General features: G+C 38.6%; 1 protein-coding gene across 1 annotated transcript in view; it reads right to left on the reverse strand.

Moving 5' to 3' along the window:
- The window catches only part of CRYBG3 (crystallin beta-gamma domain containing 3), a 105,254-nt gene that overhangs the window by 2,288 nt on the left and 89,885 nt on the right, over positions 1–13,081 (reverse strand). The window contains exons 18-21 of the mRNA XM_063094384.1: positions 9,339–9,478; positions 6,103–6,226; positions 1,218–1,376; positions 150–309 (exon numbers count right to left, since the gene is read on the reverse strand). Coding sequence (XP_062950454.1) covers positions 150–309; positions 1,218–1,376; positions 6,103–6,226; positions 9,339–9,478 — 583 coding nt within the window. The remainder of the gene's footprint in view (positions 1–149; positions 310–1,217; positions 1,377–6,102; positions 6,227–9,338; positions 9,479–13,081) is intronic.

The following is a 13,081-nucleotide window of genomic DNA, read 5'->3' on the forward strand; positions in this document are numbered from 1 at the left end:
AACTGCATATCTTTACTTTTTTTAAGCATAATTAAAAATGACTTAACATTTCTCTTATAATAAGGATGTCCTTTACCCAGAACAAGGAAGTTTGGAACTTAAATTGATATCCAGGAACACAAAACATTGGGAATTATCAAAGGGCTCACCTTTAACATCAAGGACAAGTTGATCACTGAGATAAGAGCTGATGGTTCCGTTTTTATTCAGTCTCCACTTCTGCCTGAATTGCCCATGTTCAGTCCATAGGGCTACTTTAGCTCCAGGTGTGTCCCGGCCACCAATCACATCAAGGCACATATCATTGGCCTAAAAGTATTAAGAAATAAGTTACTTTGCCAAAATAAAGTTGGGTCCCTTTTCTTTCAGGTGAACAAATCATAGACTGATTTGTGGCTGTTTCTTATCTAAAAAGAATACTATATTGCATAATTATAATTTCAGTAAATTTTTTTAATCGTCTTTATGGCTGAGGGGAGGAAATGGTACAGAAATAAATACTGAAACAGGTACTTGTTTTTAATAGGATGTCTGCATCTGACAACAGATATTCAATAAAGGTTTGTTGGATTGAAATTAAATGTTAAGTCCATGTTAGCTTAAAATGTATTATATTAAGCTTGGTTTTCTTATAAAAACATCAGGTGATGTGCTAAAGACATCTATACAATAATTACTTTTCAACGCCTTTCATTTTTGAAGCATGAGAAAAAGTAGATAATCCACTGGGGAAACACGGTTTTAATGTTTTCAAACTAGTGCACCATTCTGCATAGCATCAAACATAATGGAGGAGTCACAGAAAAAATAAACCTGAATTTTATTTTCTAAGCTTCCTTCAATAACAGCTTCTTTCTTTTACTATTTCTGCATTATATATCTTGAAAATGAAAGGATTTTAACATGTTTGGAATTACACAGTTGATTTTATCTGGACCATCAAGTAAGGAAGATCTCATGAAAGCACTTGCCCACTTGGGATCTAGTGACTTATATCATTGATTTTAAAAAATCATTTAGGCATATCAGTAGTATGTGATAACCTTAGTTTTTACTTTAATGTTTTAGTAACATACATGTCAGTATTTCTGTGATCGTGCACTGAACTTTCTTAGGAAGTTACATTATTCTACAATGCCAGTTGACTTGTCAAGATTTTCATCTCTAAAAGAAAACAAAAAAAAAAAAGACAAAGACCAAAAAGTGGGGTCGTTTACCTTGGATTTAAAGAGTCCTCGACAGTAGTGCCAGATCTGAGTATTCTTTCCACCATAAGGAGAAATGCACACAGATGCTGCCCTTGTGTCAGCTAGGTTTCCAGTGACTGTCAGATACTCATTTTGGCCTCGGTTCTTTATTCTAATGTATACTGCAGGCTGTGACAGAGGAGAAACAGAGCCATTTAGAAATGACATTTTGAATCTGGAAATCAGTCCTTCCAAAGAAGGAAAGCTGGGAGAAGTGAGAGGTGATTAGCTTATTTACATCAGTTTCACTCTTATTTTCCCTTTAGTAAATATGTGTAAATTAATCATTTCTATTGATAAATCCTTAGACTATCAAGCACAAAGCTTAAATTGTACAAACTGTCATATTTTCTGTAAAATGACCTTTTGAATTTGTGAAGATAATAGTTTCATTCACTAGAACCCCATATAGCAAGAGGTGGGGTGGTGCATAATTAGGGACTTCATGAATTTCATTCAATAACTAATGTGTCACTGCTGTGCTGAGCAAGATAGGAGAATGGAAAGAGGGCAGAGTACTACCTACAAGGATCTTATAACAAAAACAAGTACAGTAATCAGACATACTGTCTTGAGCTATGATAAAATGCCAAAAGACTGCTATGGAAGTTCTTGAAAACTCAGCTGAGGGCCCTAGTAGCTGTGGTAATCTCTTTGTTTACATAAAACCTTTACATTTCTTCTAAGGAAGAAGAAATGTTTAATCACTACTTCAGCATTTAAAAACTGGGTAATAAAGGGCTTCACCCCCTTGGCCTGGAATATATACAGGAAGTTATAAAATAAAATATTAAATCTGGGGCTTACCTCTAAGGATAATAGCTAATGTTCATTGAGTGCTTAGTATATGTCAACTAGGGTACTAAATGCTTTCTATGCCATTTGTCAGAATTAATAACCAGAACTACCCTTTAAGAAAATACAATTATGATCTTCCTTGGTTAACACAGATGTGGAAGAGCCAGGTTTGTCTGCACCAAAACAAGATCTCTTGACTAGGAAGCTCTAAGGCCTATGCTGAAATGCACTAGTTCCTCTTAGGCACAGGGAATAAGAGACTAATTCCAAAGCTGGCAGGATAAGTGAGACAGTGAAAGGGCAGGGAACATGATCGAAGCTCAACAGAGACCATTCTTTCAGCCCCATGACTCAGGCCTCCAGCCTTAATATAATAAAATACAGGACACTCAACATCCCCACCTTTGGTGGGGTGTTGGCACCCCAGTTTGAGCCTTGTGAAGTAATAACAAATGGTCTGTTAATAAGAGAGTGCTTTCAGTTTGAGAAACAATGGCAAGGTAAATGCAACAGGGTGTTGTGATAAGACTGCCAATGAATATTTACTGTTGAACCTTAGGATAGATCAACATGAGGCCAGTTGAATTTTGGTAAATTGCTGCCATGTTTAGCCTTCCTAAAGAAATAAACATTCTGAGCACTTGAGTAAGCAAATAGAAGGGCAAATTATCAGGTCATTTAAAGCAGGTGAACAGGACCTCTACTTGGCAAAATGTTTTAAATGTTTCAAACCCCTTCTTATTCATAATGCAACAATAATGTACTTAAATTTCTATGATTCACCCTGGTCTCCCACTGTAACTATTCATGAGGCTTTAGTATATCTCTATTACAGTTTCATTACCTTGTACATATAAGAAAACAGGCGTGACCTTCACAGATGACAGAATCCCAATTACTTTAGGACCAAACATCACAGTTTTAATCAATTAACTCAAGCAAGGTACTAATTACCCTTATTACACATTTGTAGTCTGACTCCTCTGTAATTATACTTAAAAACACTGATATGCATTGTAAATACCTCAGTGACTTCCTAATTCCCAGCCTCGAAGAAGACCATATTTTAATTAGCCCTGAGTTTCTAAACAAGAATATGAACTATAGGCAGTTTCAGTAGCCTTACTGAAAAGTTAAATATGACAGACAACTACTATTTTAGCAACCCAGAATTCCTTTGCTGGGTTTTCAAAGCTCGAAATAATTATTAAAATATTATTCTGAAATTAAATGTTTAGTCAGAATAGAAATCACATAGTTCTTAAAGCACAATGCAAGAAGAATATCATATTATTCTTGTCAAAAAACTTGTTAAATTAGAGGCCATCGTTTTAGCTACCCATTATCTCAGGACCCTGAACAATGGGAAGGGATAATAACTTTTGTCCCTAGCAAAGAACCACCATTCAAAAATGAGGAAAATATTCTCAACATTAAACTTGGCCACTAAAGTTTCTAACAAAATAAGATTCACATTATGTTATATAGTTGGTAAAAGCTAAACTGAATTCCCATTTCTACCTTGCATTTTCCTATGGCTTTTCAGTGAGATTACCCATCATTCCATGCAATAGGAGTGAGAAATAAACCTTTACAAGATGTAAAGGTCATGAAATCCTGTACCACACCCTCTATGCCAAGAAAGCTATTAATATTTTAGCATTGCTCAGAAAAGCATCTCTGGTTCTCTCAAGGGACATTGTAAGTAAATAATCTTTAAAAACTAATGTATTACCATAGTAATATGAGCCAAGTGTTGTATCAGGCCCTTTACATACACTATCTTACTTAACCCTAACAACAATGAGATGTAAGCAATGTGATGACTGTTTCACTAGAGAGGAACCTGGTGTGGCACAAATGGCAGGGCAAAGATTTGAACCAGCAGAACCCAGGAGTGGTGGGAATGGGGGGCGTGTGGGGGCGTATGTGTGTGTGTGTATAGGACGTGTGAAGACCAATTAGGTTCATTTTTTCTTGGCTACCATTTATTTAACACTTAATGTCAGAACATCAGAACTTCAGCAAGTACAGTCACTATGCTACACTCAGCTCAGTGCCTAGAATATATGGTGGCATGCTAAATGCTGATCATATTCTGGAGGAAAGTAGAGTGTAGTTGCGTAAGAACACAATTTTAAAGCATAACAGATTTGGGTTCAAATCCTGGTTCTGACACTTGGATGACTTTTGTTAATGTGTTTTACTGCTCTGGGCCTTATTTTCCTAACTAGAAAATGGGGAGAATAATTTCTACCTGAGAGGACTGCTGTTGGAATCAAGTGAGAAAGTGTTTCTGAAGAGATAGATTGAGGGCACAAGTGGCATATCCACTGACCACCACACCCGATAGCCTCGCCTGAACTTTCCATCTTCTGTGAAACCTGTCCCCCCACTCCTACACACACTGATACTTCTCTGAACTAGGCATGCCTAGTGGCTTTTGATGATTACACATTAGTTTGCATTTTATGTTACTGCTTTGAGTTGGACATGTTTTACCCAACAAAATGTAAGCTCTAATAAGGCAGAAATCTTGTCTATCCTTATATCTTCAACTATACTTTGCATAATATCAAACATTCATTCATCCATTTGTATCTTTATTAAACAAATGGTCCCTGAGCATCTACAATGTGCCAGACTTTGGACAGGCACTAGGGGTACAGCAATAAGCAAAATATGCACAGCCCCTGTCTCCTGCGGTTTTCAGTAGAATAGGAAGGAGCCTAAACCAACCATACCTATATGGTTATAAACTACATTCAACGTCTTGTACAAAAAGAACCAGGTCTCTCGGAATCTAATTTAGATTGGGAGAAGGTGAGGGAGGCATCCTTGAGGACCTGACACTTAGGTTGAATTCAGAGGGATGATTAAGAATTATCCAGACAAAGAATGAGAGAAGAACATTCTATACAGAGGGCACAGCCCATATTAAGCACCTGAGTGGGGACACACTCTTCCTTGGTGCATATGACACTGCCATGTGAGTGAGGAGGAGACCCGTGAGAGATGAGGCTGGAGAAGCAGGGGAGTCTGATCACAGAGGCCCCGTGAAGAGTGTAGACTGTATGCTAAATGCAGTGGGAAACTTTGAACAGAAGACTGACAAGCAGTAGGTGTGCAATAAATACTATTTTAATTAAATTGCCAGATCCATCCTGAGTATTATGTAAGTAGGGGGAAAAAATCCAAATACTTAGAAAGTAAAACTAGTACAGTATAAAAGTTCATATTCTTGCTTCCATTATTTGACAAAGAGCTTACAATATCTTATTTTTCCATGAAAAGTGAACATAGCCAATACAACTTTGGACTTGAAGCTAAAATCCAATGTTGACCTTAGGTACAATTTTATTAATTGGTTAAAACCTACAAGATTCCCCCATCCTACACAGATAGATCTACCATACGACCCAGCTATTCCACTGCTGGGAATAAACCCAGAGGGATGGAAATCATCATGCCAAAGGGATACCTGTACCCCCATGTTTATTGCAGCACTATTTACAATAGCCAAGAGTTGGAACCAGCCCAAATGTCCATCACCAGATGAGTGGATAAGGAAAATGTGGTATATCTACACAATGGAATACTACTCTGCTTTAAAAAAAGAATGAAATACTACCATTTGCAACAATATAGATGGACTTAGAGAAAATTATATTAAGTGAAACAAAGTCAGGCACAGAAAGAGAAATACCACATGTTCTCACTTATTTGTGGGAGCCAAAAATAAATAAATATACAAATAAATGGGGGGGGAGAAGATACAACAATCAGAACAATTCCTTGAACTTGTTAAGACAAGTGAACAGATATGATGTAGATGGGAGTAGGGGAGACGAAGGGGGAAAGAGGACACGAAAATCAACTACAATGTATATTGAGAAGTTAAAAAAAAAAAAAAAAAAGATTGCCCCATCCTAATCTGCTCCTGTTGCTACATAAATGGCAAACTAAATTAAATGGCCAATATTTCAGATGCTATGATTTACGACATTTCTACCAGAAAATCAAGCTGCTTTGGATCTTATGGTTCTTTACTACTTACCTGCTTCATAGGACGGAGGGAACCAATTGTTTTCCATCCACTGAATGCTGTCCAATTTGGGATCTCATTAGGCTCAAGTAGGATTTGTCTTCCCAAGAAATTGGATCCTTCATAAGCTATCCATCTATAAGAGAGCAGGAAAGAAAAAAGTGGAATACTTCAAAACAAAAAAGCAATCTCTTATCAAAAATACCTGCTATTATGCTTTATTGGGTACATTCTTTATAACTTCTAGGTTTGCAGATTTAAACATTTTTTCTTAACAGAAAAAGCAGGGACGTCCAGGAGAAAGGCTGGATTGGAGTGAGAAGATTTGGATTCCAATTAGGATGCTGGTTTCCTTTCTTCCAAAATGAATGCAAAGTTCTCTCCAGCTCTGAAATTCTGTGTTCCTTTGATAAGCTAAGTCTTTTTTCATAGCATTTTAACATTTCAAAGGCAGACAGTAACACTGGTTTATTACCCAGTAGAAAACCACTCTCCTGCCTCTGGGTCATTATCACATGTCCTTCAAGGCCTGTTGGGATGGCTCCAGCAAACTCTCCAGATGCATCTTCTCCCACAACTCCCTCCACACCTTCCCCAAGGCCACCGAGGACTACTTACAACTATCCACAAAGGCCCCCATCTCATTCTTATACTTCAAGGCCTGGTCCTTTGCAAATCCTCCTAAATACCCACGTCTTCAACTCTGGCTGCATTAAAGTGTATAAATGTGCACAAGGCCTCGAGGTGAGTATGTGAAGTCTTACTACTTACTTAATGGAACACAGTATGCCCATTCCTTTACAGATTAACCATGGCTGCTCTTGCACTATGACCATGGCAAGTGGAGTAGTTGTGACAGAGACAGATGGTCCACAAACTGAAAAGACTATTTGGCCCTTTGCAGAAAAAGTTGGCCTAGCCCTGCTTTAGGTGGTTACCAAGCAAGATGGACAGCTAAGGAGAATAAGCTGGGATGGCCAAGAGGACTTTAAATTTTCAGCAGAACTTCCACAAACAGTGCTTTAAGAAAGTATGTGTGGAGGATGAGGTGGCTGCCTTGCTTGTTCAGACAAAGCACCTGGAATTGCAGCAAGGGTTGCCCTGCTTTGGACCACAGAATGTGTAACCTTGGAGATGAGGTGCAGAGCACCAGCAGCAGGAAAGGCAGTCTGCCCATCAGGTGGGCCAGTACTCAGGAACAGGTTGCTCCAGGCTTTAGGACACAAGCTATAAAGGGCTGGTGCTATGGTGCTGTGGCTGTGACTTGAGCCCTTCAGTTTTCCAGATGAATTCCTTAGGGACATGTACCTCGGTAAATATAGGAAAATACGTCAACTTGTACATAAAACTGAGGGGAAGAGGGAGTCACTGAGGAAATCTTGATGTATTAAAACTATGAAAGCCTGGGTAGTAGATTACTGACCTAAACTGACCTCTACGAGGAAAAGTCCACACTGCTCCCCACAACTGTGATCAGGCTTGGCCAAATCATGGATAGATGAAGAAGATGGATGACCTCCCTCGACCCCTTCCTGCCCACACAAATCTAAATCATCAGACCAGTGCAGAGGCAGGACAGGATGATCACGGAGGGCATAGCCACTGCTCCAGCTTCTCTGATTCTTTAAGCAGGCAGGGAAGTTTCAGTTATAAAATCTAGGCAAGATTTTAAGAAACTGTACCTAATTATATATTGATCTACATGGATTCCGCAACTGGAAAAACTGTGTGGTATGGTGCATTAAATCATGGCCCTCGTTACCATCACAGATCCAAAGATATGGGATAACATGGGGTTTAAAACAAAATAAACCCAACTTGTCACTGAGGGTAGCTGGCTGTGCATTAAGTAGTATCCTGTAAGCCATTTGTAGCCTAGAAATATCTTCAGACAGCCTTCACTATTCCTGACTCTATGTACAATTCTCTTACAAAGAATCTGGGATAGTGAGAGTAGGTGGATAATAAGGCAAAGAGAAGAAATAAAAATGTCAAGGTAAAATGGCACCAGTTTTCCAGAAAAGAGTGAAATAAAGTGAGGTGAAAATTTTTCAGAAATGAGTCAAATATTAATTTTACTTGGGAATGTAAAGAAATAAATAAAAATGTTGTGCAAGTCCTATATTACAGGGATGTAAAATTCAGTTCAAAAGGACTAGTTAATTGGTAAACAATATACTGGACTATTATGGCTAAAGTAAATCAATTTATTTTAATGAACACTGAACAATGTGAAATGCTTTGCAGAAGAAAATTTAACCTGTTATACATGTGAATAATGTAAACGTCATTTTTGAAATAGTTGACAATTTTCAAATTGACTTATATTCTTGGCTTTCTCTTTCATTATTTCCAGACATTTAAACAAGCAAAGCTGATTATCACATAATTTAAAAGCCATAATAAATAAAAACAGTCATTTTTATGTTAACCATCGAGAGCTTTGTGTATTTTTTTTAGCTGACTTTTCATACCAAAGCAAAACCGTGCAGGAGCAGAGGCTGACTTATATGCCAAACTCTTCAGAAATGGCCTGAGAGGCAGATTTTCCAGGAAGCAAATAGAACTTCAACTTCAGAGCCCCTCACTTGCAGGCCTCTCACCACTTTTGATCTAAATAAATATGTAAAGTTGATACCTAATTTCTGTATCCATACTTTTTAATTTCTTTTTGTATAGGCAGCTTCCCAAATTGTAAAAGTGAAGGAGCCACACAATCTGGATCCACCCTGAATGAAACCTAAATGAAAAGCAACACTGGTAGGCAGGCTAGGTCAACCACTGTACTCCACATGAAAATGAGTACCCTGCAGGGAACCATTCTAGAATAAACAAGCTGTCAAATCAAAATACAACAGAACATTCTTAGTCTTGCAAACAGTCACTTGCCTTAATTAAGCAGAAAATGGTCTTAATCAAAGTTACTGACTAAATGAAATTTCTCCTGAAAGAAAAGTGGGCTCACAAGGGTAAACTCATCTGGTCAACCTACTCTATGAAACATGCTCTGACTATGTGGCAGCCCTTTTTTATAGGGGCTCTTCCCCCAGACCACTGCATACTACTGCCTACTGAGCATGGTACCCAGTCTTCTCTTTATTTAAGCAGAAACTGCTGTTACTACATCAAGAGAGAAAGGAGTAAGACCATCATCAGACCAAAACAACAGAAGTCAGGGAATAAAAAGCAACTGTGCAACTCTGTCCTAGGACAGACCAAACCAGACCAAGCCCTTCTCCTATACTTACAGTCCACTTTTTACCCACACAGACTGGGTGTAGAAGTGAAGGTCCTTGTTCAAAACAGAGTTCACAGCCTCTTCTAGATGTAACTCTCTTCCCTCACAATGTTCCAGAGCAAAAAGGCTGATAGAGGGTTCTTCAAAAACCTAATAGCACAAAAAAGAGAAAGCATCACTATATGGGCAGCCATACCTCAGCAACATCCCAGTCAGAATGCCGGGTACCCCGGGATCCACTGTAATCTCAAATGCACAGAGTTTACTCATGTGCCCTCTATGGATGTTATAGTCAAAACTGAGCTCGTGAGGATAGATTCTATTAATTTTTATTCAACTCTTTGTACATTAAAATTGAAGTTTTCAGAAAAGCAATCATAATTTCATAATAAAAATGGACACAATAAAAAGGGACACCTGGATCCAAATCACGTAATAAGGTCTTGTGATGCTGTAGTACAGATCACATATTGGTCCTGCCAATGCTTCTAGCTGGCAACAGAATAAATATGGAACAAAATGGCACCAGGAGATTATAGGCACAGTCGTTAGGAATGCAAGACTGTGTGGCTCTGGGCTCTTAAGAACATTGCTAAGAGGGAGAAAAGGGCATTTTTAACTTAAAAAAATAGCCAGAATGCATAAGGACAGGGGTGACTTCTGCATTAAAAGTATGTATTCCCTCAACCCATCATGTCGGACAACAATAGAATATTGCTCTTTTTCATTCATTAGTCTGTGCAAGAAATCATGCTGAGAGACTTGGGGGATGAGAAATCAAAACAAGTCACCATGCTTGCGGTTGGGGTATTACTAACTAGTAGCTAAATTAGGAGAACTGCACATAATTGTAATTATAGATATTGTAGTTACAGATATTGTAACATAATCCAGGGTAGAAAAGGGTATGCCCTGTGAGAGTACTCAGTAGAAAGCTAGATTATTTTTAACAGAAGGGAGCAGGAATCAAGGAAGCTTTGTGGATGTGGTGGTGTGTGAGCTCAGTCTCAAAGGATACAATGGATTTGGAAGACTCAGAAGGAAGAGAGGGAAGGCACTAGGTGCAAAGCAGCAGAAGTGCACGGGATGGGTGAGGGCAACAGCAAGTAGATCCATTTAGATAGAATACAGGGTCCCACAGGACACAGTGCCAAGTGCTCGCACTGTTTGTTGCTGTGTACTGAGGTGCCTGCTTCTCTCCTACACTGACGGGGCAGACAGATTTCTTGTCAACAGGGAGTTCTTGTAGGCTTTTGAATTTAAGGACTAAGATTGGGCTGAAGTATCTGTAACTTGAGAAGCAGAGCAAGCAGCACAGACTGTGGATGGTCAAAGAACAGAAAATCAACAGTCCAAAAGCAACTGGCTCTCACAAATGACCTGAAGATACAAGTGCGTAAGAGAAAACAGACTTATGAAAGAGATATTTTTTGCAGCCGTGTTTGGAAAAGTAAAGGATGGGGAATGATTTAAATGCCTATCAAGAGGAGACTGATTAAATAAATTATGGTACATTCATAGAGGAATCCTATTTTTAAAAATGAGGTAAAAAAGAATGAAAACCTTTCTTTATGGATAGATTGCCAAGATATATTCTTTAGAGGCAAATACGAAGTGAAGAATAGTATAAAAGAGCAAATTTCATATGCTACCGTTTTATTTATGCATACATACATACATTTCTACTTATATACACATTTAGAAAATCCTAAAATAAATATAAAACCAGTAACCACCACTACCTGTTAGGAGGATAGCATCTGAGAAGATAAAGGGCATGAGTGGGAGCAAAGATTTTCACTGAATGCCTTTTGATACTTTTTGATTTCTAAGCCATGGGAACATATTATTTATTCAAAAATTTAAATTGGTTAATTATAATCCATATGTTTGCATTGAATATGTGTGTGTGTGTGTGTGTATGTGTGTTTATGTGTATTTTTTAAAAATGGCCTCCAGGAAATGTATCTGACAACAACATGAGTGAAGAATAGAGAGAATGGAAGTAACAGTACCAGTATTCTGGTAGAATATTTGACATCAAAAAAAAAAAAAAATAAAGAACCAGACCTAAAATGAGGGACAGGGAAAGGTTTACAATAAGGGATGGCCAGGAAAACCATCACAGTGATAAAATGCTAAGGCAAAGAAGTGGGAAAAGTAAGCAAGCAAAAAGATGTGAAAAAATAGTGGCTGGGAGCATGGTGGAATAATTTGTAATCTATAAGGAAATAAGGAGGAAAAGCACGCCCAGGAGCTAAGTAGTTATATTTAAAACTGGGTGTTTTAAGAGGCTGGAGAATCTTAACAGGTATGTTGAACATACACCAAACCCTTTGATCTGCAGTTCAGGGATAAGAACAGGTATAAAGAGGAAAAGTTTGGGAACTCTCAGAATCTGGGTGATAACTGGAGCCATGGGTAAGAAAATGGAAACGGAAGGATAGAACTGTGCTGCGGGAGGTGGAGGTGACTGAACAAGTAAGTCAGGAGAGGAGATCCCAAAGACAGCTCTTCATATTATAAAAGAAAAGGAGAAAGCAAATTATAGGAGAGACTTGTCCCACAGCATCAAATTCTTCCCATGTTGAAGAGGAGGGTGACTGCAATGAGCTGGTTTGGGTTTGGCAATCAGGAGGCAGCTAGAAACCTTTACAAGAACTGTTTCAGTGGCGTGTCAGAAATGAGGGGTGGAATCTGGGTTGAAACGGCTGAGGAGTAAGTGGTGAGCAATGGCAGACAGATTATGTTTCAGAGAAATTTGGTGAAGAGGAGCGAAGTAGAGTAGCGGCCTATGGGAGGAGCATGCTTGTGAGCACAGCAGAAAGTGGCAGTGGAATAGAAAGAAACTGAATAATGCAAGACAAGAGGGATGGTTCCAGGGAAGGAGTGAGAGGTCCGATCCACTGCTGCCTGTCAGTTCAGAACCTTTGGCTGAAATTGGCCCATGAGTGAAAGGATCACTTTGGCAAGAATTAATTATACTTCCTCTGAAATAAAACATAGGAAAGGAATGCTAAGATCTTTCCATTGAAAATAGGGAATTGAGTAATTTTCTCTTCACATTATGTTGCCAAGGTTGCCTTGCCTGCTGATCAGGGAAGGTCTGAAGCACTGTCCAACAGAACTTTCTGCAGTCATAGAAATGTACACCTGAACTCTCCAATAGGGCAGCCACTAGCTACACATGGCCTAGAGCACTGGAAAAGTGTCTCGTGTGACCAAGGGACTGAATTTATTTTATTTTATTTAAATAACCACATGTGGCTAGTGCTATAGTATTGGATAGTGCAGATCTAGGGATTAGAGGATACTGGAAAAAAACGTAAAAATCACTGCATGCAGTGAGACAGTAAGTTAAGAATAGAAAGCCTGCCCAGAAGCATTGATTTTCCCTCACTGATGGGGTCAGAAAAAGAAATTCACCCCTAGTCACTGAGTTACTGAGTGACTGCAGACAAGATTAGACAACTCTTCTGCTATATGCACAATAAAAATAGGAAGCACCCCAACAGTTTATGGAACAAATGTACTCACAGGAGTCTAGCACAGCAGTAGGTTAGAGATGTAGCCAAGAGCAGACTCTAAGTTACCCACTGAAATGGTGACTGAATATGAACAGACAGTAAAAATCCACAGGTAAGTTCCTGTCTGTATTGTTAGACTTTTTTCAACATCTTCACCCTCAGGCTTTTAAAAAAGCACTTCAGCTTATTTCTTTCCACACATCTACTTGTTGAATTACTGATTACT

This window comes from Cynocephalus volans, chromosome 1 (genome assembly GCF_027409185.1).
Source record: "Cynocephalus volans isolate mCynVol1 chromosome 1, mCynVol1.pri, whole genome shotgun sequence".
Classification (NCBI taxonomy): Eukaryota; Metazoa; Chordata; class Mammalia; order Dermoptera; family Cynocephalidae; genus Cynocephalus; species Cynocephalus volans.